The sequence below is a fragment of the Nicotiana tomentosiformis genome, chromosome 9, assembly GCF_000390325.3.
Source record: "Nicotiana tomentosiformis chromosome 9, ASM39032v3, whole genome shotgun sequence".
NCBI lineage: Eukaryota > Viridiplantae > Streptophyta > Magnoliopsida > Solanales > Solanaceae > Nicotiana > Nicotiana tomentosiformis.
Genome location: NC_090820.1, coordinates 99,395,558 through 99,422,807, shown reverse-complemented (window position 1 = coordinate 99,422,807; position 27,250 = coordinate 99,395,558). Strand labels below are relative to the sequence as shown.

Sequence of the window (27,250 nt, the reverse complement as noted above, 5' to 3'; positions counted from 1 at the left end):
CATAGTTTTCCCTAGTTGTTTCTCAAACATTTTGTTCACGAGCCTTTAATAAGTGCCTTCGACGTTCTTAAGCCCGAAGGGCATCACATTGTAGCAATATGTGCCAAAGTTTGTTATGAATGAAGTTTTTTCCTCATCCTTCGGGTTCATCTTGATTTGGCAGTACCCGGAGTAAGCATCGAGGAAACTCATTAACTCATATCTGGCCGTCGCATCAATAATTTGATCGCTATTTGGCAGTGGGAACGAGTCTTTTGGGAACGCCTTATTTAAATCCCTATATTCTATGCACAAGCAAAATTTATTATTCTTCTTTGGAACTACTACTACGTTAGCTAACCAGTCAAGATACTTTACCTCTCAGATTGAACTGATATCAAGCAAACGAGTTACCTCTTCTTTGACGAATTTGTTTCTAACCTCAGTAATAGGACGTTGTTTTTGTCTTACCGAAGGGATGTTGGGATCCAGACTTAGTTTGTGCATGGTCACTTCTAATGGAATACTTGTCATATCCGCATGCGACCACGCAAAATAGTTAACATTAAGAAATTCGATAAATCCAGACCTGAGCTCGGGGTTTAGTTCTGTCCCCAAGTGGAACTTCCTCTCCAAGAACTTCTCGAACAATGCAACTTGTTCAAGTTCCTCCGTCGTGGATTTTGGTACCTGGAAGTATCTTGGCACCTGATAGGATTCCAACGACTCCTCCCACTAGTTTACTTCACTCGGCTCGGGAGGAGGCGCCAACTCCTGTAATTACTATGTTGCATGCTTCTTCCCTTTGCTATTGGAAACTGAGATCATTCATCTCCTTTGCAACCGGTTGGTCTACTTCAGCAATTGATGATATATTGAAGGTACGGCCTTCATCTTGTACAACCATGGTCTCCCTAAGATAATATTGTAACCTATATCGCCGTCCACTACCTCGGAAAGGGTCATCTTCATCACCCCCCCCCTCCCCTCCCGCCCCGGCATTTGTGGGTAGAAGGATCTCTCCTCGGGTTATAACGTTTGCTAGATTGAATCTGACGAGGAGTTTTGTGGTTGAAATGATACCTCCGGTCAACTTGGCTTGTTCCAGCACTCTCCACTGGATAATATTGGTCGAACTTCCTGGGTCCACCAAAACATGTTTAATTTTAAAGTCTAAGACATTTAAAGAGATTACCAAGGCATCATTGTGCGGCAGCAGTAGTCCATCTGGATATTCCTCCATGAAAGCAATGTCATCCTCAGTGACTTCCCGGAGTCTCTTACTGTGGGTCACTGATATCTTCATCTTTTTTGCTGTTGATAATGTCACACCATTAATCTCGTTCCCCCTAAAAATCATGTTGATCATCAAACGTGGAAGATCTTCTCTTACTTTTGAAGGCTCCGCGTTATCCCGATTGTGGCCATAATTATTTTTGGCTCGATCGCTCAAGAATTCTCTGAGATGGCTATTTTTTAGTAATGTCGCCACTTCCTCTCATAAATATCGGCAGTCCCCTGTCCGGTGGCCGTTAGTCCTGTGATATTTGCACACAGGTTAGGATTCCTCTGGCTGGGATCGGATCTCATCGTCTTCGGGAATCGTACTTCTGTAATGTTTCTCATAGTCGATACCAGCTCCACAACGTTGATGTTAAAGTTGTATTCGGAAAGCCTGGGGTAGGAGGAATCTCGGGAACCCGATATCTCCTTGTCCTGCAGTGACTTGTTATTCCGGCCATGATCAATTCTCCTTTCGGTTGCAATCTATCCGCCGACCGAAAACCTCTACTGCATCCTTCAGCCCTTTCATAGGGCAAAACCTGACCTCTTGAAGACCGTCGATCAGACTCAAAATCATCTTTCGACTTCTCTTTAATCTTCTCCCAGTCCCGACCCTTGGTTGATGTCGAGAAACCGAGCTGATCGTCCTCAATTCTTATCTTTGATTCATACCGGTTATGAACATCTGCCCATGTTGTTGCCTGGAACTCGAGAAGACATTTTTTCAATTTTAGGGAAGCGTCGGAACTTCTCGGATTTAGACCTTTAGTGAATGTTTCAGCTGCCCATTCATTCGATACGTCTGGTAACAACATCCTTTCCTTCTGGAATCTGGTCACGGACTCCTGTAGCAATTCGAACTCTTCCTGTGCAATCCTGAATATGTCGGCCTTTCGAGCATTCATTTTCCTGGCCCCGGCATGGGCCTTGATGAAAGAGTCTGCGAGCATCTCAAATGAGTCTATGGAGTGCTCGGGCAAAAGTGAATACTATGACAGGGCTCCCTTCGTAAGGATCTCCCTGAATTTCTTCAGTTAGACTGACTCAATCTTGTGGGGAACTAGATCGTTCCCCTTCACCGCCGTTTTATAGGTGCCGATGTATTTCTGAGGATCTGAAGTTCCATCATACTTCGGCACATCTGGCATTTTGAACCGCTTTGGGATCAACTCTGGTGTCGCGCTTGGTTTGAACGGCAGCTGGGTATATTTATTTGAGTCTGGTCTTTTCAACACTGGTGGTGCGCCCGGAATTCGATCCATTCGGGCGTTTATTTCCCTCCTAAATCGCATGAGTTCGATTTTAAAGGGATTACTCGTTGTTGTTACCATATCCGCTATTGTTCCCCCCGGCCCCATCAAAGCCAACCTCGCCTCTCGGGGTGTTGTTGTCGATCCTCTGCGTTGTTTGATTTGCGGGAGCACTGGGAGGAACTGGGCCTCGTCCATTCGCGTTGTTGGAAGCACCTGACAATGCCTGCTTCAACTCCGTCATAACCTGATCATGTCGTGTGAGATGGCCTATAATGGCCTTTTGTTGCTCTCCCATGATCCTTATTGTTTCAACGACGTGCTCGTCTTCGGCATCATCAGGAGTCGCCTCTCGAACATGTCGCGAATATTGCACGTCGTGGACCGGGGTGGCCTCGTCCCCCTCATTTTGAGTATCACTAATTGAATCTTCGTGATGAGGCTGATTTCCTTGAGCCTCAACTTTGTGAGCGATGTTGACACTGTTATCTGCCATTTTCTATGTTATTTCCTAAGAACAAATAATCAAATGAGTTAGTAATAGATACAATGATCAACTCAATTACACAAGTGTCTAAGTCCCACGGTGGGTGCTAAACTGTTTACCCGTAAAACGGTACAATTGAATTTATATGTGGTTTATAGACAAGTGAATCGATATGATCCCAAAATGATAAATAAATTAGATAAGAATATAAGACTTAGTGTTGAAATCAAGATAAGATAGTAACAATCTTGATTCTGGGAGCAGAGCTTCTGGAAGCAGTAACAACAGTATTAATAAGCAAGAAGATAAAATATTATTGAACTTTTGAACAGAGTATAGTATTCGTTTGTTAGAAAATTAGTGTCATTTATAATGACTGTAGAACTCACTATTTATAGTTGCACCTAGGGACAAAGTCCTAGGATCAAGCCCTTTTTAAATGACAATTATGAGGGCCATTGAAGAATGTGTAACGGTGGGCAGCTTAATGCTATAGAATATTCTCCATTAAATGCTACCGGATGGCAGGTATTTAATTCGTCTTTATGAATACCATTCTCTTTGAGATTGTTGCCTTCGGACCAAACTGTCTTCTGTCTTCGGCTCCACGTGTCGCTTCCTTATGCGATCATTAAATATGAATATATTTTACCCTATACAATTATATATATATATATATATATATATATATATATATAAGTATACATTTTGTCCGCTATTATTTTTTAGAGCGGCTAAAAATATATTTTTTTTCTTCTTTTTTTTTTCTTTTTCTTTTTACTTGTTAGTGGATGCTTATAAAAAATTGCTTTTGGGGGAAAGGGATTTTGAAAGACTTCATATCTAACAATAGACTTGCTCTGCTCTTCCTTAATTATTACTCCTACTAGTATAGATGCTCGTTCCCCCAAAAAAAAATAAATTAAGAATCACGTGGATATTCAATTGCCAACATTTTTGGAACTTTTAGGAATTTAAAATCTTAATATATTCATGTATTTCCAAAATAGTGTTATTCATGCAAACGAGTAGTATATGATTGACTCATTTTCAAAGCCACATGGTATGATTAACTGTGTGAAAATTGCAGCACAATCTCCAACTTAGGAGTCAGGCTGTTAAAAAAAAAAAGACTCAGATTAAATCATTAATTAATTATTACCGAAATACTATTAAAGCGAGGGGCGGCCCAAGGGTCAAGCCACTGAAGCAAAGGTTTTAGGCCCCCAAATTTTGAGGGCTCCAAATTTTTCTTTTATTTTTCTACTCGTATTTATATTGAGACCCCGACTAATCTAGATTCGTATCGCATAAGGCCTAGTAAAAGAGAGAACACGTTTTAACATAATTTTTTTTAACCGCAGGACTCGAACCCAATATATTTAATTAACGTAAATTGGATCAAATACATCTCACAACAATCTTTAGGGTAGGATCTAAATATATTGGGTATGTTAAAATAAAAAATAAAATATTTTATAAAAAGTCAAGATAAGTTTTAATTTAGTAGTGATGTAACCGTTTGAGCAAAAAATGCAGAAAGAGAATCACTCCTCCTAAATCCTTGTCGTGAATATAAAATTTTTCGTTATTTAAATTTTACGAGTGACATCATTAGTGAGGTATCTATATGAATTTGGTTCTATTATCTAAGATCAACAACATCTTAGGAGAGACTAAATTATTTATAAAAGAAACTATTAACAACTGATATTATGCCAAAATTCTATACTTTTAGTACATTACTCGCCCTATATTTTGTTGGTTTAAGTGAGTTATTGTGCGACAATTGCGCTAAATTATGTTGTTCTATGTGTAGGAACATCGGAATGAATCATCGATGTTATGATAATTTTTTTTCCTTCTGAAAGGCCCCAAATTAAAAATTGACTTTAGGCCACCAATCTTCTTGGGCCGCCCCTGATTAAAGCTTTACCTAATGGAGTTTTACAAATGAAAAACTTTAGTTTATTATGTTATTCAAACTTAATCTGCTCTGGTTAACTTCTTAACATGGAAAAATAAATTTTATTTAACCAAAAAAGAAGAGAAAATTTAAGGTGTCTTTTTTTTTTTGTTGCCACTCAAGTGTGCGGTATCTGCCTTAAAATACAAAATTAAGGTAAAATGTGTTGTATATGAAGAAGAATTAAAAAGAAATACACAATTAGAACAAATAAAACATTTTATATAACTATGTAGCCATCAAATGGTTAGAAAACATCCTACTTGAAAATTAAATTTTTCATATTTTTCTTCATTTTCACGCACCTAAAAGAATATATTCACGTTTTTTGTCTCGTCAACGATTTATTAGAGGGTCAACGCTATCAAACCGTGAAGTTCAGAGGTAATAGAACCAAAACTAATTCAGGTGTGCACCGAATAAATATTGCCAAGTTTAGAGATCCGAGGTATTATACCACATAAATAAAGATAGCGGCAAGTGATTTGCGTTTTATTAATTCTTGGATCTGTTTAGTCATCCATGACTAATTCAAGTAAAGAAATCAAATTGAAAAAGCATTTCCCAAGAAATAAACCACCCTTTATATAAGCTTTGTAATTATAATATGCCCATCAACTAAAGGGTGGTTTATTTAATTAGCTAAAACATGTCCTAATACTCAAAAAAATAAAAACCCCGAAAAAGAAAAAAGAGAAGAGACAACTAGTGTAGCAACATAACACATCCATTTCCAGAATCTTTGAACTACATAAGAACATGTTGCCATGTCCAAATCTGCAACTTTAAGATTTCCAAGCTTTTTCTTATAGCCATTGATATTGCACTTTTTCTTATAGCTATTCTTATAGCCGATTTGGGCCACGCGTTTGCTCTATGCGATCGCGTATAGTTGGAACCTTGTGCATCGCGATCGCGTGGCATTGTTTGCGATCGCGTAGGATTATTTTCTAGGCAGTAAAAATTTGTGTTGCGCGATCGCGTGAGGATGTTCGTGATCGCGTAGAAGAAATCACTGGGCAGAGAGTTTAAGTTCTGAAAATGAGATTTCGGCCGATTTTCTATTTTTATCGATTTGGAGCTCGGATTAAGGCGATTTTTGGGAAATATTTAGAGAAAATAACAGGGTAAGTGTTCTTAACTCAATATTGGTTAAATTACCCGAATCCAACACTGTTTTTATCATTTAATTGGTGAATTCAGTTGGAAAAGTTTGAAAATCCTCTTGGATAGATTTGAAAATTTGAGGGTCGAATTGTTATCGGAATTTAGTAATTTTGGTATGGGTAGACTCGTGGTTGAGTGAGCGTTCATATTTCGTAACTTTTGCCGGATTTCGAGATGTGGGCCCCACAAACAATTTTTAATTTAATTTTGGATTTTATTTAAAAATGTAGTATTTTCTTATGACATTGATTCCTATAATATTTAGTGATTGTATCAAATTTACTTTGGCTAGATTTGAGCCATTCAGAGTTGGATAATTGAGGAAAGGGCCTACTATTGGATTAAATTGGAGCAAATTGAAGTAAGTCTCTTGTCTAATCTTGTGAGGGGGAAATTACCTCATAGGTGATTAAATTAATAAATGTTTCTAATTGTGGGGGCTACGTACGCACGAGGTGACGAGAGTCCGTGCGTAGCTACGGGTAGTTTAGGACTCAAAGCATGAATTACTTGTGCAAGTTGTATTCCTTACTTAATTAAAATTTTATATATATATACATATATATATATATATATATATATATATATATATATATATATATATATATATAAATTATGAATTGTTTAGGTAAAAATATTAAAAGATTTAAATCTCATATGCTTAACTTTATGTTTAAATTAATTAATTGTTAAAAGAAATTGTTCATTCCTCTCGAATTGATCTTATAATAAATATACTCTCCTTCCGGAGGTACATAAGAAAATGTCCTCCTTTCTTGTGGAGCGGGCCGAACGCCTCGGCAGGATAGATGCATCTATGGATCGCGCCGCACGTCCCTCGGCAGTGTACACGACACTCTGGATCAGGCCGTACGACCTCGGCAGAAATCGTGCCTAATAATGATAATAATTACACGATACCTTACTATTTTAATTGCAGCTTGTGGATTTAATTAACGGATTGAAAATTATTGCAATTGAAAGATTTTTATTATTTCTGCTAATTGAATAAAATTATTGTTAACTCTGTGAATTATGCTGATTTAAATAATTCTATTTTATTTCAATTATTATTATTGACCCTTAGTGAGTGTCAAAGTTGGTCATCTCGTCTCTATCACTTCGAGATTAGGCTTGATACTTTCTGGGTACACGTTGTTTACGTACTCATGCTACACTTGCTACACTTTTTGTGCAGGATCTGAGACAGGCACTAGTGGAGGATCAATCATCGCACATCCACGTTATCCAGAGGCGTAGTGGTAAGCTGCCTTTCTGAGCCATTCTGTAGCTATCGGTGCTTCTTCTTGTATTTGTATTATGTCTATTTTATTTCAGACAGTGTTTGAGATTGTTTTTGTATAATCCACTAGATGCTCATACACTTGTGACACCAGGTCTTGGCACACACACTAATAGAATTTTTGGACTTGATTATTTTTAATTTACTAGAATCTTTTCATATTATTTTAAATTCCTGAAATTAAGAAGAGTTTAATTACTCGGTTAATTTTAAAAGAATTGAATATAGGTTTAAATTATTAGTTGGCTTGCCTAGTTGTAGTGTAGGGCACCATCACGACCTATAGGTGAAATTGGGTCGTGACACCCAAAATACTCACGATCGGTAGAGAATACTTAGGCGAAATTATAGAAGACGTAGTGGGAAGGATTCCGACAATTGAAAAAATTATAACTCTAGACCTTCTTAATCTATTCTCCAACCCGTAGTGTCTTTAGTTGTTAATCTACTACTTTAATTTGTTAGTTAATTAGATATAAGAATCTTAATATTTATAACTTAGGACTTGTTCGAGCTTGTCTTCATAGTGATAGTGAACAGTTGTAACTAAACCTTAGTTCTCTGTGAAATTCTACTTCGGACTCTTATACCGGATTATATTTGCAGCGATCGCATATTCTTATTATAACTAGAGTTGGGCGTGATCAATTTACCTATAATTATCTTATAAATGATTGATTATGCAACTTTTTATATCGTGTTACGGCATAGAACTTAAACTCAGAAAAATTACTTTTATAACTCGAGATGAATGATCTCTAGCCGAGCATCTAGGAAAAAACATATTCATCAACATGGCACTCCAAACAGAGAAAAATGACTAAACAAAAGGAAGAAATAGCAGAAGTTCAGCTCACTGCCTCGTTAAAAATATGATGAAAACGTTTGTGGGGTGCCAAGGGAAATTGGTCAAGGGCTCAAGGCCTCGATAACCTGGCTAAATAAATAAAGATTGTTTGTCAATGTGACAAATCAATCTTTTTATTCTCAAGAATCTCCCTTTTGAAGTCACAGTTGAAGGGTCAGGAGGAAAAGAAAAAGTAGCAGCAAACCTCCCGCTAAGGGTGACAAGTGAGCCGGTCCAGGTCCGGAACCGCGGGTCAAACAGGCTAAACAGGCCAGGACCGTTTGGCCCGGTTTTAGTGGGCCTGAGCCGGTCTTGTTGGCCGGTCCTATGATTTGGACCCGCCAGGCCCGGGACCATTTAGCCCGATAGGGACCGGCCCGGGACCGAACCGGTCCCTTAGCGGGCCAAACAGTCCCAACAGCTATATTTTTTTTTTAAATATATATATATTTTTTTAAATATAGTCGTTGGCTATTTATAAAAAAGTCATTTAACCCCCCCAACTTTGTTTTAACCCCAAACTTTTTATACATTTAATGTATATATATAGCTTATCGAATATAGCTTTTATATATATATATCGATATAATATGTATGTGTGTATACATATATATATATATACTATACATTTAATATATATATATATATATATATATATATCTTATATCGATATACTATATATACATCTTATATACTATATATATTCGATATTAAATATTGAATATTAAAATTTAGGACACAATTCTATAATAAAATTTACAAACATTGTGTTAGATATTTTTTTTAACATCCTTTTGTCTCTAATATCTATTTAATTTTTTTTTAAAAAATATGTTGGGCCCGGTCCCGGTCCAGGGCCGGTCCCTACAAAAAGCCCGTTTAATTTGGGTCCGGCCGGGGACCGGGCCCGAGACCGTTTTGACCGGCCCACTTGGCCAGTTTAGGCCCGGGACCGGCCCACTTGCCAGCCCTACCTCCCACTATGCATGGGGTCCGAAAAAGGGCCGGATCACAAAGGTTTATTGTTTGCAGTCCTACCCTGTATTTCTGCAATAGCCTGTTTTCACGGATCGAACCCGTAACCTCCTGATCACATAACATCTTTATCGGTTATGCCAAGACTCTCCTTCAAAAGACTAATAAATAAATAAATAAATATAGGGAAAAAGACATTGTATAACCGCTCTTAAAATAATAGCCGAATAAATATATATGTTTTGTATGTATATGCATTAATGTATGTTAAATATATAAAAAAAAATATACAAATTTTATACACTTTTGCGGCTACCGGATGTAAATAGTTTCGGCCGCGAACTAAAAATGAACTTTGCCCATAAATATAGCACATAGCTTTGGCATTCTTTGAATTCTTGCATTTGTTTAGTCATCCATGACTAATGCAAATAAAGAAATCAAATTGAAAAAGCATTTCGGAAGAAATAAATTATCCTTTTTTTTTATTCCCCTCACCTTTGATTTCCCTTTGTTGCAGCAGCTATTGCTCCTTTAGTGACTCGAACCCACGACCCGGGGTTGTAGGTGGGGGTGCTGACCATCTGAACAACCCCTCTTGTCAAATTATTCCTAATATACGCTTTGTAGTTATAATAATAATATGGCCATCATCAATTAGAATGGTGCTCTATGATAACCAACCTTTTAATTCAAAAAGATGTCCTAATATTCAAGAAAATAAAAACCCCAAAAAAAAAAAGATAAAATACAACAAACTAAAAACTGACAGCATTCATTAAAGACAAGCCACTAGTAGGACGTCGGAACGCCAACCACTACATAAGCCACTAGTAGCAGAGACAAAGCGAGCGACGTCCTGTATAGGTTGGATGGAGCTTGAAGAAGCAAGCCCCTATAATCTTTGAACTATATATGAATATGTTACCATGTCCAAATTGCAACTTTGAGATTTTTTCAAGCTTTCTTTAAAGCCATTGATCTAGCACGTAGATTTAAAAATATTCCCCTACAAGTTGAATACAAGAAAGGATCAACTATTTTGTGAAAAAATTGAGGTGAAAATGAAATTGACCATATCATAAACAGTAGCGACGAGTAGGTAAATGTAGCATACCAGCCACACGCGATGATGCTGTGAAAGATTACACGGAATTGCAGTGGCACATACTGGTGATTAATCCAACCCACGACTGGCCAAAACTGCGTAGTTTTGAACGATTGATAGAGTTATAGTTCACTATACAATAGAATTAAAAAAATTGAATCTGAAAGAGGGGGAATTTGACAAACCGTCCAAGCTGTATACTGCACTTTTGGATATTCCCTCTTAATATTAGACTTCACCTGGATCCAGGGTCTACCTGTACGTATTATAAGATTCTATCAACTCAAAGCTTTGTTATGTGCATATATATTGCTATACTTCTAGCTAATGAAAATACTCAATATAAAAAGACTCGAGCAAAATACTTCTTTTGAACAAGAATTTAATTTCAGGGTATTTCCTAGAAGTTAAAATAGGAAATCTAGAAAATATAGATGAACAACTTTGGAACAAGAAAAATAGTTTCAGGCTTCTTTCACATGAGAGAACTTTGTCCTTTGATCAAAGCTTGTACACTGTAAAGAATTTATTCGGTGAGAAAGAGTTTGGACATGTAAAATAGCATAAAAGCAACAAAGATCAAAAAGTGTCTTCGCATGTATATACATACTTCCCCAATAACTGAATGATTATTTTTTAAAAGATACGTTACCGAAACTTTATTTAACTGGGATTCCGCTAAAGCTTTGAGCTTTTGTTTCCTGCTTTTATATTATGAATGTACAAATATCTCTTGCAGTCCTTTTTCTTTTTGCAGATTTTGTAAAGGTGTAGTGCTTCAGAGTGCATTTGACGTTCACAAATTTTGTAGATTACAGCAACAATAACAACAAACTCAATGCAATCCCACAAGTGGGATCTGAGAATGACAGTGTGTACGCAGACCTTACCCCTACCCTAAGAAGGTAGAGAGGAGATTTTCAGTAGACCTCCAGCTCAGGAAAGATAAAGAGGAATGAGCACAACACCAGCAACAACACCAGCAAACCAATCGGAAAACCGAAGCGAAAGAAACAACAAGTAATAACAAAAATCTAATAATAAGAAAATACAAGATTAACACTAAGTAATGCACTAAAGTCTAAAACTACTGGAACGAGCAAGGACAACGGTGGGATACCTAGCCTTCTACCTTAGTTCCCAACCTCCACACCTTCCTATCCAAAAATGATTCATGCATTCTAAGTCAACAGTTAAGGTTCCAATTCTCAGAACTTCAATATATCTACTCGCACATTTACTTGCAGAAGCATCATGGAATCCTTGAAATAGTTAGTGTTGCAAAAATGAAATATAGTTGTAGCTCAGAATAAAACTCACTTTCAATAACTAACCCATAGTAAATCATGAAAAGCAAGTTATTCCAAGGCGAAGATGTCACTTGTTCCAGCACCACCTGAAACAATTAAATTGCAAGTTTCATATTCTTGTGTACTAATCTGGTCATTACTCTTTTAGAGTTTTCCCCAACTGAAAATACTGTTTGACCAAAATGGTAATCTAGCTAAAGAGTTTCATTACGATTGATTAATGTTGAAAATAATCTATTACAACGAAAAGAGAAAAAAAAGGACTGACGGGTAATCGTGACACTAAAGGATGTGGATTCAATAGGAATCTGGAACTTCTTTTCCCGACACTTATTGTAAATTGTCCAAAAAAGAAGGGTTTCGATTACCTTTTTTGCAACTGTTGTTGTGTCTTTCTTCCCCTTGAAAAGTTTGTCCAGTAATAAGTGAAGAAAATGCCCAAATGGCCCGAGATAGGCAAAGCCAAAAAGCTGCACGCAGTTATGTTAGCAGCCAATGACAGTCCCAGATAGCAACTTATATATGGTAAGCAAAGGAAAAGATATAAAGGATACATCAGAAATGAACCTTGAGATGGAAGTAAACTTGACATAGCACTACAACTGGACTATGCCTCAGAGCTGAAAAGTCCTAATATATGCTTACTTGCTATTTGTTTGTTCTGTTTCCATTTTCTCCAAACAAAAAAAGACAGAACTTCACAGCAGCTAAAAGATATCAAAGTGTTTTCAAGCACCACTTTCATATCATTGTAAGTTTTCTCAAACTTTTACTTATCCTACTGATTTCTTCAATACAGTGATAAGTCATTAAGTTCCCGAAGCTAGTTATAAGATCCAAACTTCTTTCAACGTCTTGATAAATTTGGTTGTCAATTTTAGGCAGAAATAATCTCTCTTCTAAGCAAGGGTAAGCCTATAGAACAGACCTCGCTAGACTCCATGCAGAAGCCTTGCACACCAGATCAAGCATATGAATAGGGTGATTCACTCTGGGAAAAGAAGAGGGAAAAGATTCCCAACAAAGACAGGAGCTGTTACATCCTTTGCAGCTCATACTCAAACCAACGTAACCAAAATTGATTTGCAAAAGTTTTGAAATTCTAACTTAAGAAAAAAAAAATGTTAACATCAATTTACTCAAATATAAGGGAAGATCAGAACTCTCTAGAACCAAAATGATTCATCAGACTATCAACATTAAGCTGACTGGTGACGAGGATCACATAGTTTGAGAGCTGGATCGAGGTTTAAAGCATGGTTATGGCGGAATGTGCCCTATCCCTCGAAGGAGAGGAACTTTAAATGTAAGGAGCTTACTTCCTCTTTTCTAGGTTTTTTTTCCGAGTGTTAAAACGATAGATTTTTCTTTAGCCAATGAATTGGATCCATCCCAATTCGATCAATAATGGGATTCTTGGCTAGAGAAAGGTTATGTGACATGAACGCCCAACACTTTAGAAAAATCGTTGTATTTTACTATGACTTTGCTTTACTATTACTTTATTTTCTTGATTTTAATCTATTACTTTTCAAATTGGATTTCAAGTTAGTAATTTCTATTTTATCCTTTCTTCGTTTAGGAAATCATCAAGCTTTTACATCCATTTTTTTCTGAAATATAATAGAAGTTCTCTTTAGTGAATTAATTTAAGAACGGTCATATAGAAAATTTGACTAAATTATGTGATAACATTGATGACAACAACAAACAACAAACCCAATGAACATAGATGACAGTCCTATTAGTATAGATTGAGTTGTTGTCTTTTGTAGAGAATCATATGATGCAGGTTTTTTACATTCCGGTATACTACTTGTAGTCTTGTAGACAGGGTTTCCCCCCACAACATCAATAAAATTGAACTTCATCAAATTGAAACAGGACGAGAGTACTGTGGGTTACTATAGCATTTATAAGCATAAAGTCGGACAGTATGTTAAGAAGGTATTGTCTGCTTCGTCAGTCTTTACTTCATGATGTTTTCACAAAAGTGTACAAAGAGGCTAAAAGTGATCTATAGTTGACGATACAGTATGAGTGACTAGGATAGTGCGCTACAGAATCAGGTTAATCTTAATCAAAAAAAGCAGAATACCAAGAACTCATGAATAAGATCAGGGCAGAGTTGGAAAAGTATTCTACTGGTAGCCTTTTACCTTGCTTCGAGCAAGATGCAGAATATAAAATTAATAAAGTTGAACACATTTGACAAAATCATTAGCACTTCAGATTTCCACAGCACACACAAAAAGAAAAGGGAAAAAGAGAAGCAAACGGGTGTATTTAAAAGGAAACCATGAAAACAGTACCACTTTCAGAAGAAGGCGTCTGACTTGAAGTCTCTTAATGCCAGTGATCTTTTGAGCCACTATATCACTGATCGCTGACAAAACTGCCGCTGTTATTGCCTGCAATTATAAATTGCAAACACTAGAAACCTATAACAACAAAATCGCAGTACCAATTGAACTAAAAAAAAAACTTAAAAATAACCCACACCATTCCACTTGATAACCTACATCTTAATCCCAAACTAGTTAAAGTCAACTACAAGAATCTTTTATATTCATTCTATTCAATTCAGGTCCATTCATACACCACACACACAGGCAACGATTTGATGAACCTCTTACTTGCTACACCCAGATTCCAATATAATGCATTTGAATTCATCATAATTATACTATTTCTTTTATCGTAATGGTGGTGTTCGGCCAACTTAAGTGCACCTTAACTAATCAACTCCATATTTGCTACCTCCCACCGGTGCAAATAGCAAGTAACTCTATCTATCAAGATTTAGACAAATAGAAATAAATCACCTAACTTTTTGCCATTGTAATTTACCGTGATCCATTCTTACTTCATTAACGACTAGTCCACACCATTGGGTGCCATGATGCCATTGCATTAAGAATTTAAGTTATATACACTAACAGTGTCATAACTTTTTTACATTATCAGTATAATTTTAACATGTTATAACAAGTTACTTACCATTTACGTATTAAAGTTTAACAATCAATGATCAAATAGAGTTACCTGCAATTAACCTTTAACTGACCTGATTGTGTAAATATTTAAACTTTACATTAAAATTATTTTTAAGTTAGTCTCTATTTTAAAACCCATATTCACTAATATAAAAATTAAAACAAATAAAACAAAAAATATAAAGAAACTAGGAGAGAGGGGAAAAGCTGAGATCTTTGTTCTTAAATGGAAACTTTTCGAGATATAAAAAAACACCCAGATCAAGAATTGAACTAACAGCTCGAAATAACCCAAACCCACTTAACAAATTAGAGAAAATGAAGCAAAGAAAGAGAGATTAGTCAAAGAATTGTTAGAAAGCGAGAAAAAGGTGAGACCTTTGTTCTTAAAGGGTGTTGCTGAAGTTGTAACAAGTATTTTTGCAACCCAATTTTGGCAATTGACCCCATTCTTCTTGCTCTTCTTCAGTTCATCAACTGTAACAAGAAGAAAGTTTTGATCTTTGTTTGACTATTTTCAGTCTTCCGCAGTTTGGTTTCAGCTAAATATCTGGAGTGAAGAATAGTAGTACTATGTTATAGTATGCGGGACCCATTTGGACCATGTAATTAGATTTGGATTCAAATAATACTCACTCTCTCCAAATTTATGTCACACTCTTTGTCATATAATTTTATATTTATAAATAATTTAATTTTAAATTTTTTATAAATATAATAGTTATAATCATATAAATTTGTATATATCTTGTTTTAGATAATAAATATTAAATAACTTTAATTATTTTTTAAATTCTGTATCTAGTCAAACCCTCGTATAAATTGAGACACATGGAGCATATTTTTAGTAAAGATTTTTCTATATTATTAATGAATTTTTAGATATGATAGTAGGTTAATTAACATTTTAATCAGACTACCAGTTAATACTTATCGAAAAATTTATCTGTAATTACTTAATAAATAATCTGATTATTTAAATATATTTTGCACTGCAATGCATCTAACTTAAACTCAATAAATTGAGTAGTGTAAGGCAACCATTTGGGGTATGGGTGCTTATCGGGCAAATCAGGCGGATAATTATGCTTAACGGTTCGGCTTAACGGTTATCGGATTATACATATAGTAATTCGCTAGCCATCTAATAAGACAACTGGCGGATTGGTATCGGATTAACAATTATCGGGCGGCTTATCGTCTAAACCAAATAGAAATTTTTTGAACAATCATTCAATCAATACCAAACAGTTTCAAATTAATACTAAATTTTTAATACCATCTAAGATCTAACCAAACAGTATTTTTTAATTGAAGAGTCTTCAAGACTACTCATATTACCATACACGTATTAACCAAATTTTTAATACCATCAAGACTACTCATACAGGCATACACGTATTAATTATTGAGATTTCGATTTTTCGACTTCTTAGTTCTCAGTTCAAAAGAGAGACAAGACTGACGACTTCTCTGTCGCTAGTGGCTGTAGACAATTGAGAATTAGAAAATACAAATTAGGGATTTAGCCATTTAGGGTTTTAATAGTACTTTATATATATAGGGGTAAAAGTATAAATATAAAAAAATTTAACGGATTAATGATTTACCCAATAAGAAAATTGAGTAATCAGCCCCCAAATAAGCCGTTAATTATAAAATTGTAATCTGTTTATCATCCATTACCCCGATAATTCGATACCAATAAGCCATCGGTTCGGTTCGGTTAACGATTTCGGTTCGATTTTGAACACTCCTAATTTGGAGCATGTGATTAAATTTTGATTAGCGGAGAAACCCATAATTTGTAAAAGAGAATGTGCGATTTTTATGTTAATTTATTGGGTATTTCATCTTTGGGGAGGTTAAGAATATGCTTTTCCCTTGTTGTCCCTTGTGGTTTGTAATGGAATGATTCAACTGTATAATTGCTGCAGACTTTGTGATTGGAGTTGAATGATTCAGTTTGGGATTAGATTTAATATATTTCTAGTTTATTATATTTAGCTATGATCTTGGTTTTGTATCACACAGAGCATAGGATATGAAAATCTTATTTAAATTTTGAATGTAAGCATGGATTGGATTTCCATTGCAATATATGCAGGTTTCGTTTGGAAATTCACCTATTGACTATGTTGCACGAATTTAAAAAGAAAAAAGAAAAAAAAGAAACCGAGTGTGTGTCAGATTCTCTAAAAATAGTATGTATTAGATCCTCCAAAAAACTATGCATATTTGGAGAATGTGACTCAAGTACGCCAATATTTTAGAGCGTTCGAACAATATTATCTATTGATGAGTTATATTTAGAATTCACCTCTTTACTGCATACTCTTATTGGATTAACACAAACGCAGTGTAACTTGAAATCTTAAACCTAACAATCTCTTTAAAAGGAAATTAATGTCGCATAGAAATCGTGGTTGTAGCAAGAGATGGCATGTTAAAATGTTAAAGAGTAGGGTTTTCAAACCAAACCGAAAAATCGCACCAAGTCGAAAAGTCAAACCAAACCGATTAAAAAATCCGAAAAGGTTTGGTATTGAGTGACATAACCTGAACCAAACCGACATATAAATATATAATTTTTATATATACTTTTAAGGCTCCATATAGAAATTTTTTTTTAAAATGTCTAGATATATTTGGAATTTTCTCATAGGATGTAATATTTAATAGAATTATGAAGTGCATCCATTCTTGTTTACTTTAGATAATGGGTTGTATCATCACTTGCTTATCAAGTGTTACTAAAATGCGTAAATCTTCTTGCTCTTCCATATTCATATGTCAAGATATATTAAATTCTTATATCTTTTTGAATTTGAAATGATTTTTTGATAATTTAAAATTAAATAGAATATATCATTATGTAGGTATCATATTGATTTTTATGTTGAATTATTAAATTCAATTAACCTTGAAAATGTACATTAATGAAAAATTATTGTTAGACTACTAAGAAAATTACTATCATGTATTACTAAAATAAATTCTCCCATAAGAATATTTTAATAGATCATATATTTGTTAGTATTTTCAATTTTTGCTAAACATATATTCTTTTATCAAAACTTTATCTATAACTTTAACAAAGTAAGATTGAATAATACTTATGTAACGAAAAAATCAAAAACTTCCGAAAAACCCGAAAAATTCGACAACCCTGAACCAATCCAAATCGATATAGCTGGTTTGGTTTGATTTTGATGAAAGTCAAACCAACCTGGTCCATGTACCAGGTGCGGCTCTAAAGGTTTGAGCAGTGAGGTCGTCACCTTAGGCCCCCAAAATTTAAAGGCCCAAAATTTATTTTAAATTCTTAGTCTTATTATTATTATTATTATTATTATTATTATTATTATTACCATATATTATATAAATCATATAAATAATTAGTATAAAGAAAAGTGTTACAGTATATTTTTTTTGGTTATTTGAGGTTATTTTATATCAATAAATTCATAAATTATAATAATGTTCTTTACTGATTAATTAGTATATCTGCTTCAGTCTTCAATTTTAATTTTATCCCTTTTATATAGGAATTAAGTTATATATATTGACAACATAATGAATTTCTTTTACAATGTTCTCTCAAACTGTATGAACACAAAAGCATTCATGCACCGTGTAGGCATACAAATTTTATTGAAATTAAATCCATAAAATAATTTGGACTATATTTTAAATGCAATATATATTAGTCCAAACAAATATTATGGGCTAATATAAAGGGATTAATTATATAAGTTTGATCCAATATATATGGATTAAATAAATAATTTTAAAGTGTTGGGCTAGCCTATTTAGTTGAGCTACGAATAATGAGCTCACTTCATTAAGCCCAAAATATCATTTTCCTAGAGGCCCAGTTTGTGCCACGTGTCAAATGACGTTGCACGCCAAGTCAAATGGAAGAGCCAATAAGATCATGCCACGTGTCAAAATGATAAGGCATGCCAAGTCACATTAAAAGGCCAATAAAATCGTGCCACATGTGCAAGCGACATGCTCTGACCAATCAAATGCGGCCTTGTCACTCTTTAATCTGATTGGTCGGAAAGAGTTTGTTCTTATCATAACTCTTCCCTCCCACAACTATAAATAGGAGTTTTCATAACTTAGAAAGACACCAGAAGTTATCACAAGAAGCAAGAAAGAGCTCGTGGATCAAACGCTGTAAATTCCTCCACAAGTTTCAAGCTTCAAGTAATCAAGTTCAAGTTCAACAATCAAGTTCAAGCTCAAGGACGAAAAACAAATCAAGTTCAAGCTCAAGAACGAAGAACAAACCAAGTTCAAGCTCAAATCAAGCTCAAGCTCAAGAACGAATAACAAACCAAGTTTAAGCTCAAATCAATCTCAAGCTCAAAAAACGAAGAATAAATCAAGATTCAAGGAGTACGAGTTCAAATCAAAGTTCGTGCTAGTTGAATCCAAGATCATCGTCCGCGGAAACAAATATAAGTTCAAGATCAAGCCCAAAGGCCCTTGAATTTATATTGAAAAAGTAGAATCAGGAGATTCATAGAGATTGTACACTCAAATTACTTAAAATCGAATACTACGATTGTTGTAATATTTTTCGGTCTCGATTTTATTTTCTCGACGCAAATTTATTCTCTATAAATTTTGGCACGCCCAGTGGGACAATATCTACCTCCCATCTCAACTTTTCAATCGCCAAAGTTTAAGAACATCAAAATGGTTTTAAAGAAAATCAACCCCGGATCAACTTCCACCAAGGCTGCTAACTCCAGGTTCTATGCTGATGTGGAGAGCATCCTCGATGTTACCTTTGGAAGCTTTGGACCAGTTACGAGGAGCAAAGCAAGCTCTTTAGGACAACAAGCACTCCAAGTGTCGTCCGCATCAACCCCTATTTTCGAATCTTCATCCTCAAGAGGAGCAAGATCTTCCACAAACGCACCCGAAGGAGGAAGCGATGTTGCTGAAAATATCAAGAAAACTCTTGCTTTGCTTGACCTCTCCGGATCCAAGAACTCTGATGTGAAGGAAGATGATGATGCTTCAAGTGATGGATCCTCCCCACTTACACCACATAGCGTGAGCCATTCGAGAATCAATCTGTATGATAATTCATGCTACTCCCCATCATCTATAACAAACATGCAAGCCATGGCTTGACCAAGTGCATGCAAAATCAAGATACTAGAATTGACAAGCTAACAAACAGGGTGGGAATCTTGATGGAAGAAAATTCCACCCATGCACCTGGCAAGCTCCCAGAAGTTCCAGAGATTGATTCTCCCCCAAGACAAGTAGCATTCGCTAAGGCTATCCCTGTCTCATCTGAAGGGATGATTCCAATCGATCAACTGAAGGAGTTCATTGAAGGAACCATTAAGAAAAAGTATGAAGTTGCTGCCAAGTCCTCCCTTACATATGCAAAGCCATACACTGCAAGGGTCGATATGTTGAAGATGCCTGCCGGCTATCAATCTCCAAAGTTTCAACAGTTTGATGGTAAAGGTAATCCAAAGCAATATGTGGCGCACTTCATTGAGACGTGAAACAATGCTGAGACTTATGGAGATTACCTCGTCAAGCAGTTTGTCCGCTCGCTAAAAGAAAATGCTTTTGACTGGTACACAGACCTCGAGGCTGGATCTATCGCTGGCTGGGATCAACTAGAGCAAGAGTTCCTCAATCACTTTTATAGCACGAGACATATTGTGAGTATGATATAACTTACAAATACTCGTCAACTAAAAAGTGAACCAGTTATTGACTTTATCAATCATTGGAGGAATACAAGCCTCAACTGCAAAGAGAGGGTTAGTGAAGCTTCTGGAATAAAGACGTGCATCCAAGGCATGCATCGGGGACTCCGCTACATCCTGCAAGGTATCAATCCTAGCACATTTGAAGAACTTGCAAATCGTGCCCATGACATGGAGTTAAGCATGACCTCCGCTGGAAACGAAAGGTTGCCTATCTATGAGCCTAGCAAAAGGAACGACAAGCAAGAAGTCAGGAAATGGAGCAAGTTTGTATCTAGGTCTGAAAACAAAGAAACTATGAATGTCAACACATTACCTGTGAAGTTCACAATGGAGGTGAGCAAAAAGCAGAGTACGAAATCCACTTCTTTTCAAGATAAACCAAGTAGGAAGTTGACTCTAAAAGAAATGCAAGAGAAGGAGTACCCATTTCTGGATTCTGATGTGCCAACAATTTTTGAAAGAACTCCTCGATCTAAATCTCATTGAGCTTCCGAAAATGAAGCGGCCAAATGAAGCTGGTCAAACGAATGACCCAAATTACTGCAAATACTATCGACTTGTGAGCCACCCTCTAGAGAAGTGCCTTGTCTTCAAGGATAAAGTTATGGACTTGGCTCGTGAAAAGAAGATCGTGCTTGAAGATGATAAAGCAAGTGCAAACCAAGTCTCTATCACCTTTGGTTCATTCAGTCTGGATGACTTATGTGGTTTTAAAGAAAGTAAAGATGAAGAATTACTGGAGAACAACAAAGTTGAAGTCGATCAACATGATGACGATGAAGGTTGGACGTTGATGACTCGTCGTAAGCGCCACAAAAGGATCCTATGAAAAGAATCAATAGAATAAACAACAAGGAAGATGATGGTAAAAAGACCAATGAAACATAATCCAGTTAGGCGTTTGAAGAAAGGAAAAGTGGAGGCGCGCCACCCTCAAAACCCACGACATCCAGTGACCTTGGAGGATTTTTTGCCATGTTGGTTCCGCATGAAGATTTTCCGTGACGGTATTGAGGCCTCTTGTTGCAACGCTGATAAAGGGGAAGAAAAGAGTGATGACCTACCGTTGGCACCATTTTTAAAAGAGCTCATCGAGTCTATTCCTCAAGAAGTTAACGCATGCGAGGAAAAATTCACGTTCACAAATGATGATCTTCTGCTAGGTGACACTCTTCATAACCGCCCATTGTACTCGATTGGCTATATGCGTGATGAAAGGGTAAATCGAATTTTGGTTGATGGAGCATCCTCAGTGAACATCTTGTCAATTTGCACTGTGAAAGAACTTGGTATTCCCATGTACGAACTCTCAGAAAGTCATGTGATGATCCAAGGATTCAACAAAGAGGGGCAAAGAGCCATAGGCTTGATCAGGCTGGGAATCACCATTGAAGATATGCAATCAAGTACATGGTTGCATGTGATCGATGAAAAGACTTCATACAACGTCTTGCTTGGAAGGCCTTGGATACATAAGAATAAAGTAGTTCCATCTACCTACCATCAATGTTTAAAATACTATAAGAGTGAAGTCGAGAAGAAGATAGTTGTTGATGATGAGCCATTCACCGAGGTTGAGTCACACTTCGCCGATGCAAAGTTCTACTTGAAGAACCGCATTGTGAAGGAGCTAAAAGCTGATGATGGCTAAAAAGCAAGAATGATGAGACCACAACTAAAAGAGCTGAGGTGACTGCTGGTAGAGCCAAAGCTGTTACTGAGGAAGTACAACCTAACTCAAATAAATCTTATAGAGGGGATATTGCGTCTTATGGCAAGAAAGTAACTCGTGCGCTCCAATATTCCCCTAGAAGGAAGAAAGATGAAGGTGACTTATCTAATCTCGAAACTAACATGCTAAAGGAGTTAACTCTTCTGATAAAATGAATTGAGGTAGTAAAGTTGTCCTCAAAGCCACTTGCAGGGTTTGTGGCCCAAAATCGTTTGCAGAATGTGGCACTCCCTACAAAGCGAACAAATAAAGGTTTTGATCCTAACGCTTACAGGCTATTTGAAAAAGATGGATACAATCCCAATGAACCATCAAAGTTAGGGAAGCTCCCATCAGAATCTGCTACGAGGCAACCACGTGAAGGTTTGGGATATAAACAACCCTCACTAGTGCGTATCTCCATAAGAAGGGCAAGCAATAATTATATTACTGTAGAAGATGAATCTACCGCTTCTTACAGGCCTTCTGTATTTGATCGACTTGGAAAATCAACTGTGAGGACTTCCGGATTTGATAGATTGTGTCTATTAAAGAACGGGAACAAGTTCCAGAGAAATTATCAAAGCATAAAAACACCCGCTTCACCCAGAATCCAGAAGATCTCTAAGGATTTCCAAAGTTTGGTTCCTTCCAGAATGAGGCGACTAACAAAACTTGTGGTTTCATGTAAAGAAATACTGAAGGTAAAGCCATATACTGTGGTCTACACTAAGGAACGTGATGAAGATGAAGAAAGTATGGGTTCTTATCACGTTAGTGCACTAGGCGGGAATGGTGTTTCATCTATAATGGAGGATGATGAGAAATTAGAGGATGTTTCACCGTGTTATCACATATCCTTCAATGATGGAGACCCTCAAGAAGATAAAGATGCAAAAGATGCTCCCCCAGAACTTGAAGAAGGGGTGAAGGCAATGATTGATGCCTTAAAAGAAGTTAACCTTGGAACAGATGAAGAACCAAGGCCCACATACATAAGTGCTTTACTAGCAATCGATGAAGAAAGCACTTATATCGAGTTACTCAAGGAGTTCAAGGATGTATTTGCTTGGATTTACAAAGAGATGCCTGGCTTGGACCCGAAAGTAGCAGTCCATCACCTTGCAATCAAGAATGGTGCACGTCCTGTTAAACAAGCTCAAAGGTGCTTTAGACCGGACTTGGTTCCCTTGATTAAAACTGAAGTTAACAAACTCATCGAAGCTGGATTTATTCACGAAGTTAAATACCCAACTTGTGTTTCAAGTATTGTCCCTGTAAGGAAGAAAAATGTCCAGATTCGAGTGTGCGTTGACTTGAGGGATCTCAACAATACATGTTCGAAAGATGAATTCCCGCTTACTATTCCAGAGCTGATGATTGATGCTACTACTGGGTACGAGGAAATGTTATTTATGGACGGTTCATCGTGCTATAACCAAATTTGCATGGCGCTAAAAGATGAAGAGCTTACTGCATTTCGTACCCCCAAGGGTATTTATTGCTACAAGGTAATGCCTTTTGGCTTGAAGAACTCTGGTGCTACTTACCAAAGGTCTATGCAGAATATTTTTCACGCTCTTCTCCACAAGACTTTTGAATGTTATGTTGACGACTTGGTGGTAAAATCAAGAGAGAAGAGCGACCACTTGAAAGACTTGAGAATGGTGTTTGAGTTGCTCCGGAGGTACCAACTTAGGATGAACCCATTGAAATGTGACTTTGGAGTTACTTCTGGAAAGTTCCTTGGTTTCATTATCCGACATCGAGGGATCGAAATTGATCAAGCCAAAGTGGATGCCATTTTGAAAATGCCTAAGCCTCGGGATATTCATGAATTGAAAAGTCTGCAAGGAAAGTTAGCATACCTGAGAAGATTCATCTCAAACCTAGCTAGGAGGTGCCAACCATTCAGTCGCCTCATGAAGAAAGGTGTTCCTTTCAAGTGGGACCAAGCTTGTAGCAATGCCTTTGAAAGTATTAAAACTTACTTGATAAAGCCTCCAGTTTTGGCAGCCCCTATACTTGGAAAGTCGTTGATACTATATATTTCAGCACAAGAAAGGTCTGTTGGAGCGCTGTTGGCCCAAGAAAATAGTGAGGGGAAAGAAAACTCTCTTTACTACTTGAGCAGGATGATGACACCAAACGAGCTGAACTATTCGCCAATTGAAAAGTTGTGTTTGGCGCTAGTCTTCTCAATTCAAAGGTTGAAGCACTACTTTAAAGCTCATGTTGTTTGTCTTGTTTCTAAAGCAAATCCCATCAAGTTCGTGATGTCAAAATCTGTTCCTAGTGATCGACTAGCGAGATGGTATCTCCAATTTCAAAAATTCGAGATTTTGTACATCTCTCAAAAGGCTATAAAAGGACAAGCATTGGCACACTTCTTGGCAGATCATCCGATACCTGATGACTGGGAACTAACTGACAAACTACCTGATGAGGACGCAATAGTTGTTGAAGTTCAACCTCCATGGAAGATGTACTTTGATGATGTTGCGCATCGCGGAGGAGCTGATGCTGGCGTAGTATTTGTCACTTTCCAAGGTGAAGTTTTGCCCTAGTCCTACACCTTGACACAACATTGTTCCAACAATGTTGTTGAGTATCAAGCATTAATACTTGGGCTTGAAATGGCTGTTGATATGAATGTTACACCCCATATTATTTTGTACGAGAAAGTACGCCATAAATAAATTGAAGAAAGCTCGGACATAAGATGTTACATCCCGCATTTTTGTACGTTAAAGTTTCGTCGTAAATTAATCGACGTAAGCTCGGGAATGAGATTGTTTTGGGATTATAAGTATTATGCTATTTCAAATAAGGGATAAGTAAATTCGTGAAGGTGAGAGGGTAAGCAAATCGAAGAAAATAAATTTCGTCGAAGTTTTGCATTTTGGATAAAATACGGCTCGAGCTAAAATACCCGGTATTTATGGACTAGTACCATACAAGGTACCACATGGCCATGATAGTAAGGTGTATAAAACGTATTAAAAGTGAGTAGTATTTAAGTAAATTGAGATAATTCTTGATTATGTGGATAATCGAATAATTAATAAATTTTAGTGGGAGAGAATTAAAAATCTTTGGATAAAGTTAGATAATCTCACGTGGCAGCTTTTACCTTATAAACATTGTGACTCTTACATTCATTTAATATGTGGCATTAATCAAAATGAGTCTTGGAGAAGGGATAGTAGCGGTGGCAGTATGTAAAGCAAGGAAATATAAGAGTTATTTCCTTTCTTTCCATTCACGTTTTGGAAGATATACTTATAACATGTAGGTCAAGCAACGTTGCTAGCAAGAGAAATACATTTGTTGCTTCTTCTCAACAAGATTAGAAATGGCCCTTGAGAAATTTGAGCTACAAAGGTAGATATATCTCTTTACACTAAGGCAAAACGTGACAGAAAACTTCAGCAAAGATGTTGATTGGCAATGGCAGCGTAATTGCTTCAAATGTTCCATACAAAGACTACTTAATACTATAGCAACATGGGGTTTGCGATTCTAAGGGAGTACGGTGCAATCATTCTCAAGAATATCACACGGATTGTTAACTATTTCGATCTCGCCGTTACGTGTTTCGTCGCAAAAGATGTGTGTTAGAGAAATTATCAAGAGAATCGGTCCAGGTATATTAAGGCTAAGTCCTTCCTTCATTTTGGCATGATCTCGTAATTATATGTGTTTGATAACGAGGCATAAAGAAAAGTGCATACTCCCGAATTTATATACATTATCCTAGTCTCATAAATTACAGTAGTCTCCTTATCGAGACTTCATATTTAATTGAGTATTATCTTCTAATAGTCAAGAGAGCAGAGAGCCTATATATACAGTATTACAGTATTTTCATTACCATCGAGCTATAATCGATGGGCAGGCCCCTATAGGGCAACTTCTGATCAGATGGTAAATTATATACCGAGCTTACTGTGGCCAAGCGCCTATGAGCGAGCCCAGTTGGCCGAGATACAGAGCCTAGTATAGCCGAGCGCCTATGAGCGAGCCTACTACGGCAGAGCAGTTATATATATACCGAGCCTTATAGGGCCGGACATCTATTTTACTTACTATATTGAGAGAGTTGAGTCAGTATCAGTAGGTAAGCATATCTTCATATTATCTTTGACTCCCAGTTACTTTCAGTTATTATATTATCAGTTCAGTTTCAGCTTTCAGTATATTGCCTTACATACTCAGTACATTATTTGTACTGAGGCCCCTTTTGCCTGGAGGATGCTGCGTTTCATGCCCGCAGGTCTCGATAGACAGGTCGAGAGTCCTCCAAGTAGGCGATCAGCTCAGCGGAAGATATTGTTGCACTCCATTTGCTCCAGAGTTGTTTGTTTGGTCAGTATGATTTAGATGTGTATTGTTTGGTATGGCGGGGCTTTGTCACTACCTTTATGATAATTATGTATTCTTAGAGGCTTGTAGATAAATGTCATGTACGTAAATGATTGTATGGCCTTGTTGGCCTATGTTCAGTGTACGAGTGGTTATTTTGGTTTTATAGGCCCATATGTCTTATGTATAAGTTGGTGTTACATGTTGTATTCTACCTATCTCACGTCAGTCTTTTCGGCTCAGTTATCTATGATAGTATGATACGAAAAGATACGTGATGTTGGTACTCGGTTGAGTAAGGTATCGGGTGCTCGTTGCAGCCCATCGGTTTGGGTTATGACAAAAGTGGTATCATAGCAGTTATGTCCTAGGGAGTCTACAAGTCGTGTCTAGTAGAGTCTTGTTTATGGGTGTGTTGTGCACCACACTTATAAGCAGGAGGCTACATGGCATTTAGGATTGTCACTCTTTCTTCTTACTCTAGATCGTGTGGTAGAGCCCAGTTGTAGGAACTCAATTTCCTAAACTCTATCTTATCCATAATACGACTATGCCTACATCTAGAAAGACGGTTGGTAAGAGATTGCATGTGGCTGTGAAAGAGTTGAGTCAGAGGAACTCGATTCTGCATGATGCTTATGATGGATAAATGTAAGTTCTTCAGTAGATCATGGGTATACTAAGACGTGTAAGCCTTTTGATAAGGAGCCTTAAGGCATGAATATCTATCCACTCCTATGGTGAAAGGC

The 27,250-nt window shown here is 36.6% G+C and overlaps 3 protein-coding genes across 4 annotated transcripts; 1 reads left to right on the top strand and 2 right to left on the bottom strand.

Moving 5' to 3' along the window:
- Positions 1–787: 787 nt before the first annotated feature.
- LOC138899264 (uncharacterized) lies at positions 788–2,168 on the bottom strand. Its single transcript, XM_070185408.1, has 2 exons — positions 1,615–2,168; positions 788–1,328 (listed from the first exon to the last, which is right to left on the bottom strand). The coding sequence occupies exons 1-2, from the start codon at positions 2,166–2,168 to the stop codon at positions 788–790; spliced, it is 1,095 nt and encodes a 364-aa protein (XP_070041509.1).
- Positions 2,169–9,929: 7,761 nt separating this feature from the next.
- On the bottom strand, positions 9,930–15,215 carry LOC104111504 (peroxisomal membrane protein PMP22-like). 2 transcript variants are annotated; one of them, XR_011411043.1, is made up of 8 exons: positions 15,051–15,215; positions 13,989–14,087; positions 12,045–12,146; positions 11,687–11,762; positions 10,552–10,622; positions 10,376–10,461; positions 10,099–10,267; positions 9,930–10,060 (listed from the first exon to the last, which is right to left on the bottom strand). XR_011411043.1 is itself a non-coding variant. In XM_009621216.4 (7 exons), the coding sequence occupies exons 1-7, from the start codon at positions 15,120–15,122 to the stop codon at positions 10,216–10,218; spliced, it is 558 nt and encodes a 185-aa protein (XP_009619511.1). In that variant the 5' UTR covers positions 15,123–15,215; the 3' UTR covers positions 9,930–10,215. The 2 variants fall into 2 exon arrangements, 1 of the variants encoding a protein (XP_009619511.1); XM_009621216.4 differs by having other exon boundaries at positions 9,930–10,267.
- Positions 15,216–21,287: 6,072 nt separating this feature from the next.
- LOC138899263 (uncharacterized) lies at positions 21,288–24,703 on the top strand. Its single transcript, XM_070185407.1, has 4 exons — positions 21,288–21,998; positions 22,085–22,253; positions 22,350–24,201; positions 24,271–24,703. The coding sequence occupies exons 1-4, from the start codon at positions 21,288–21,290 to the stop codon at positions 24,701–24,703; spliced, it is 3,165 nt and encodes a 1,054-aa protein (XP_070041508.1).
- Positions 24,704–27,250: the final 2,547 nt, after the last annotated feature.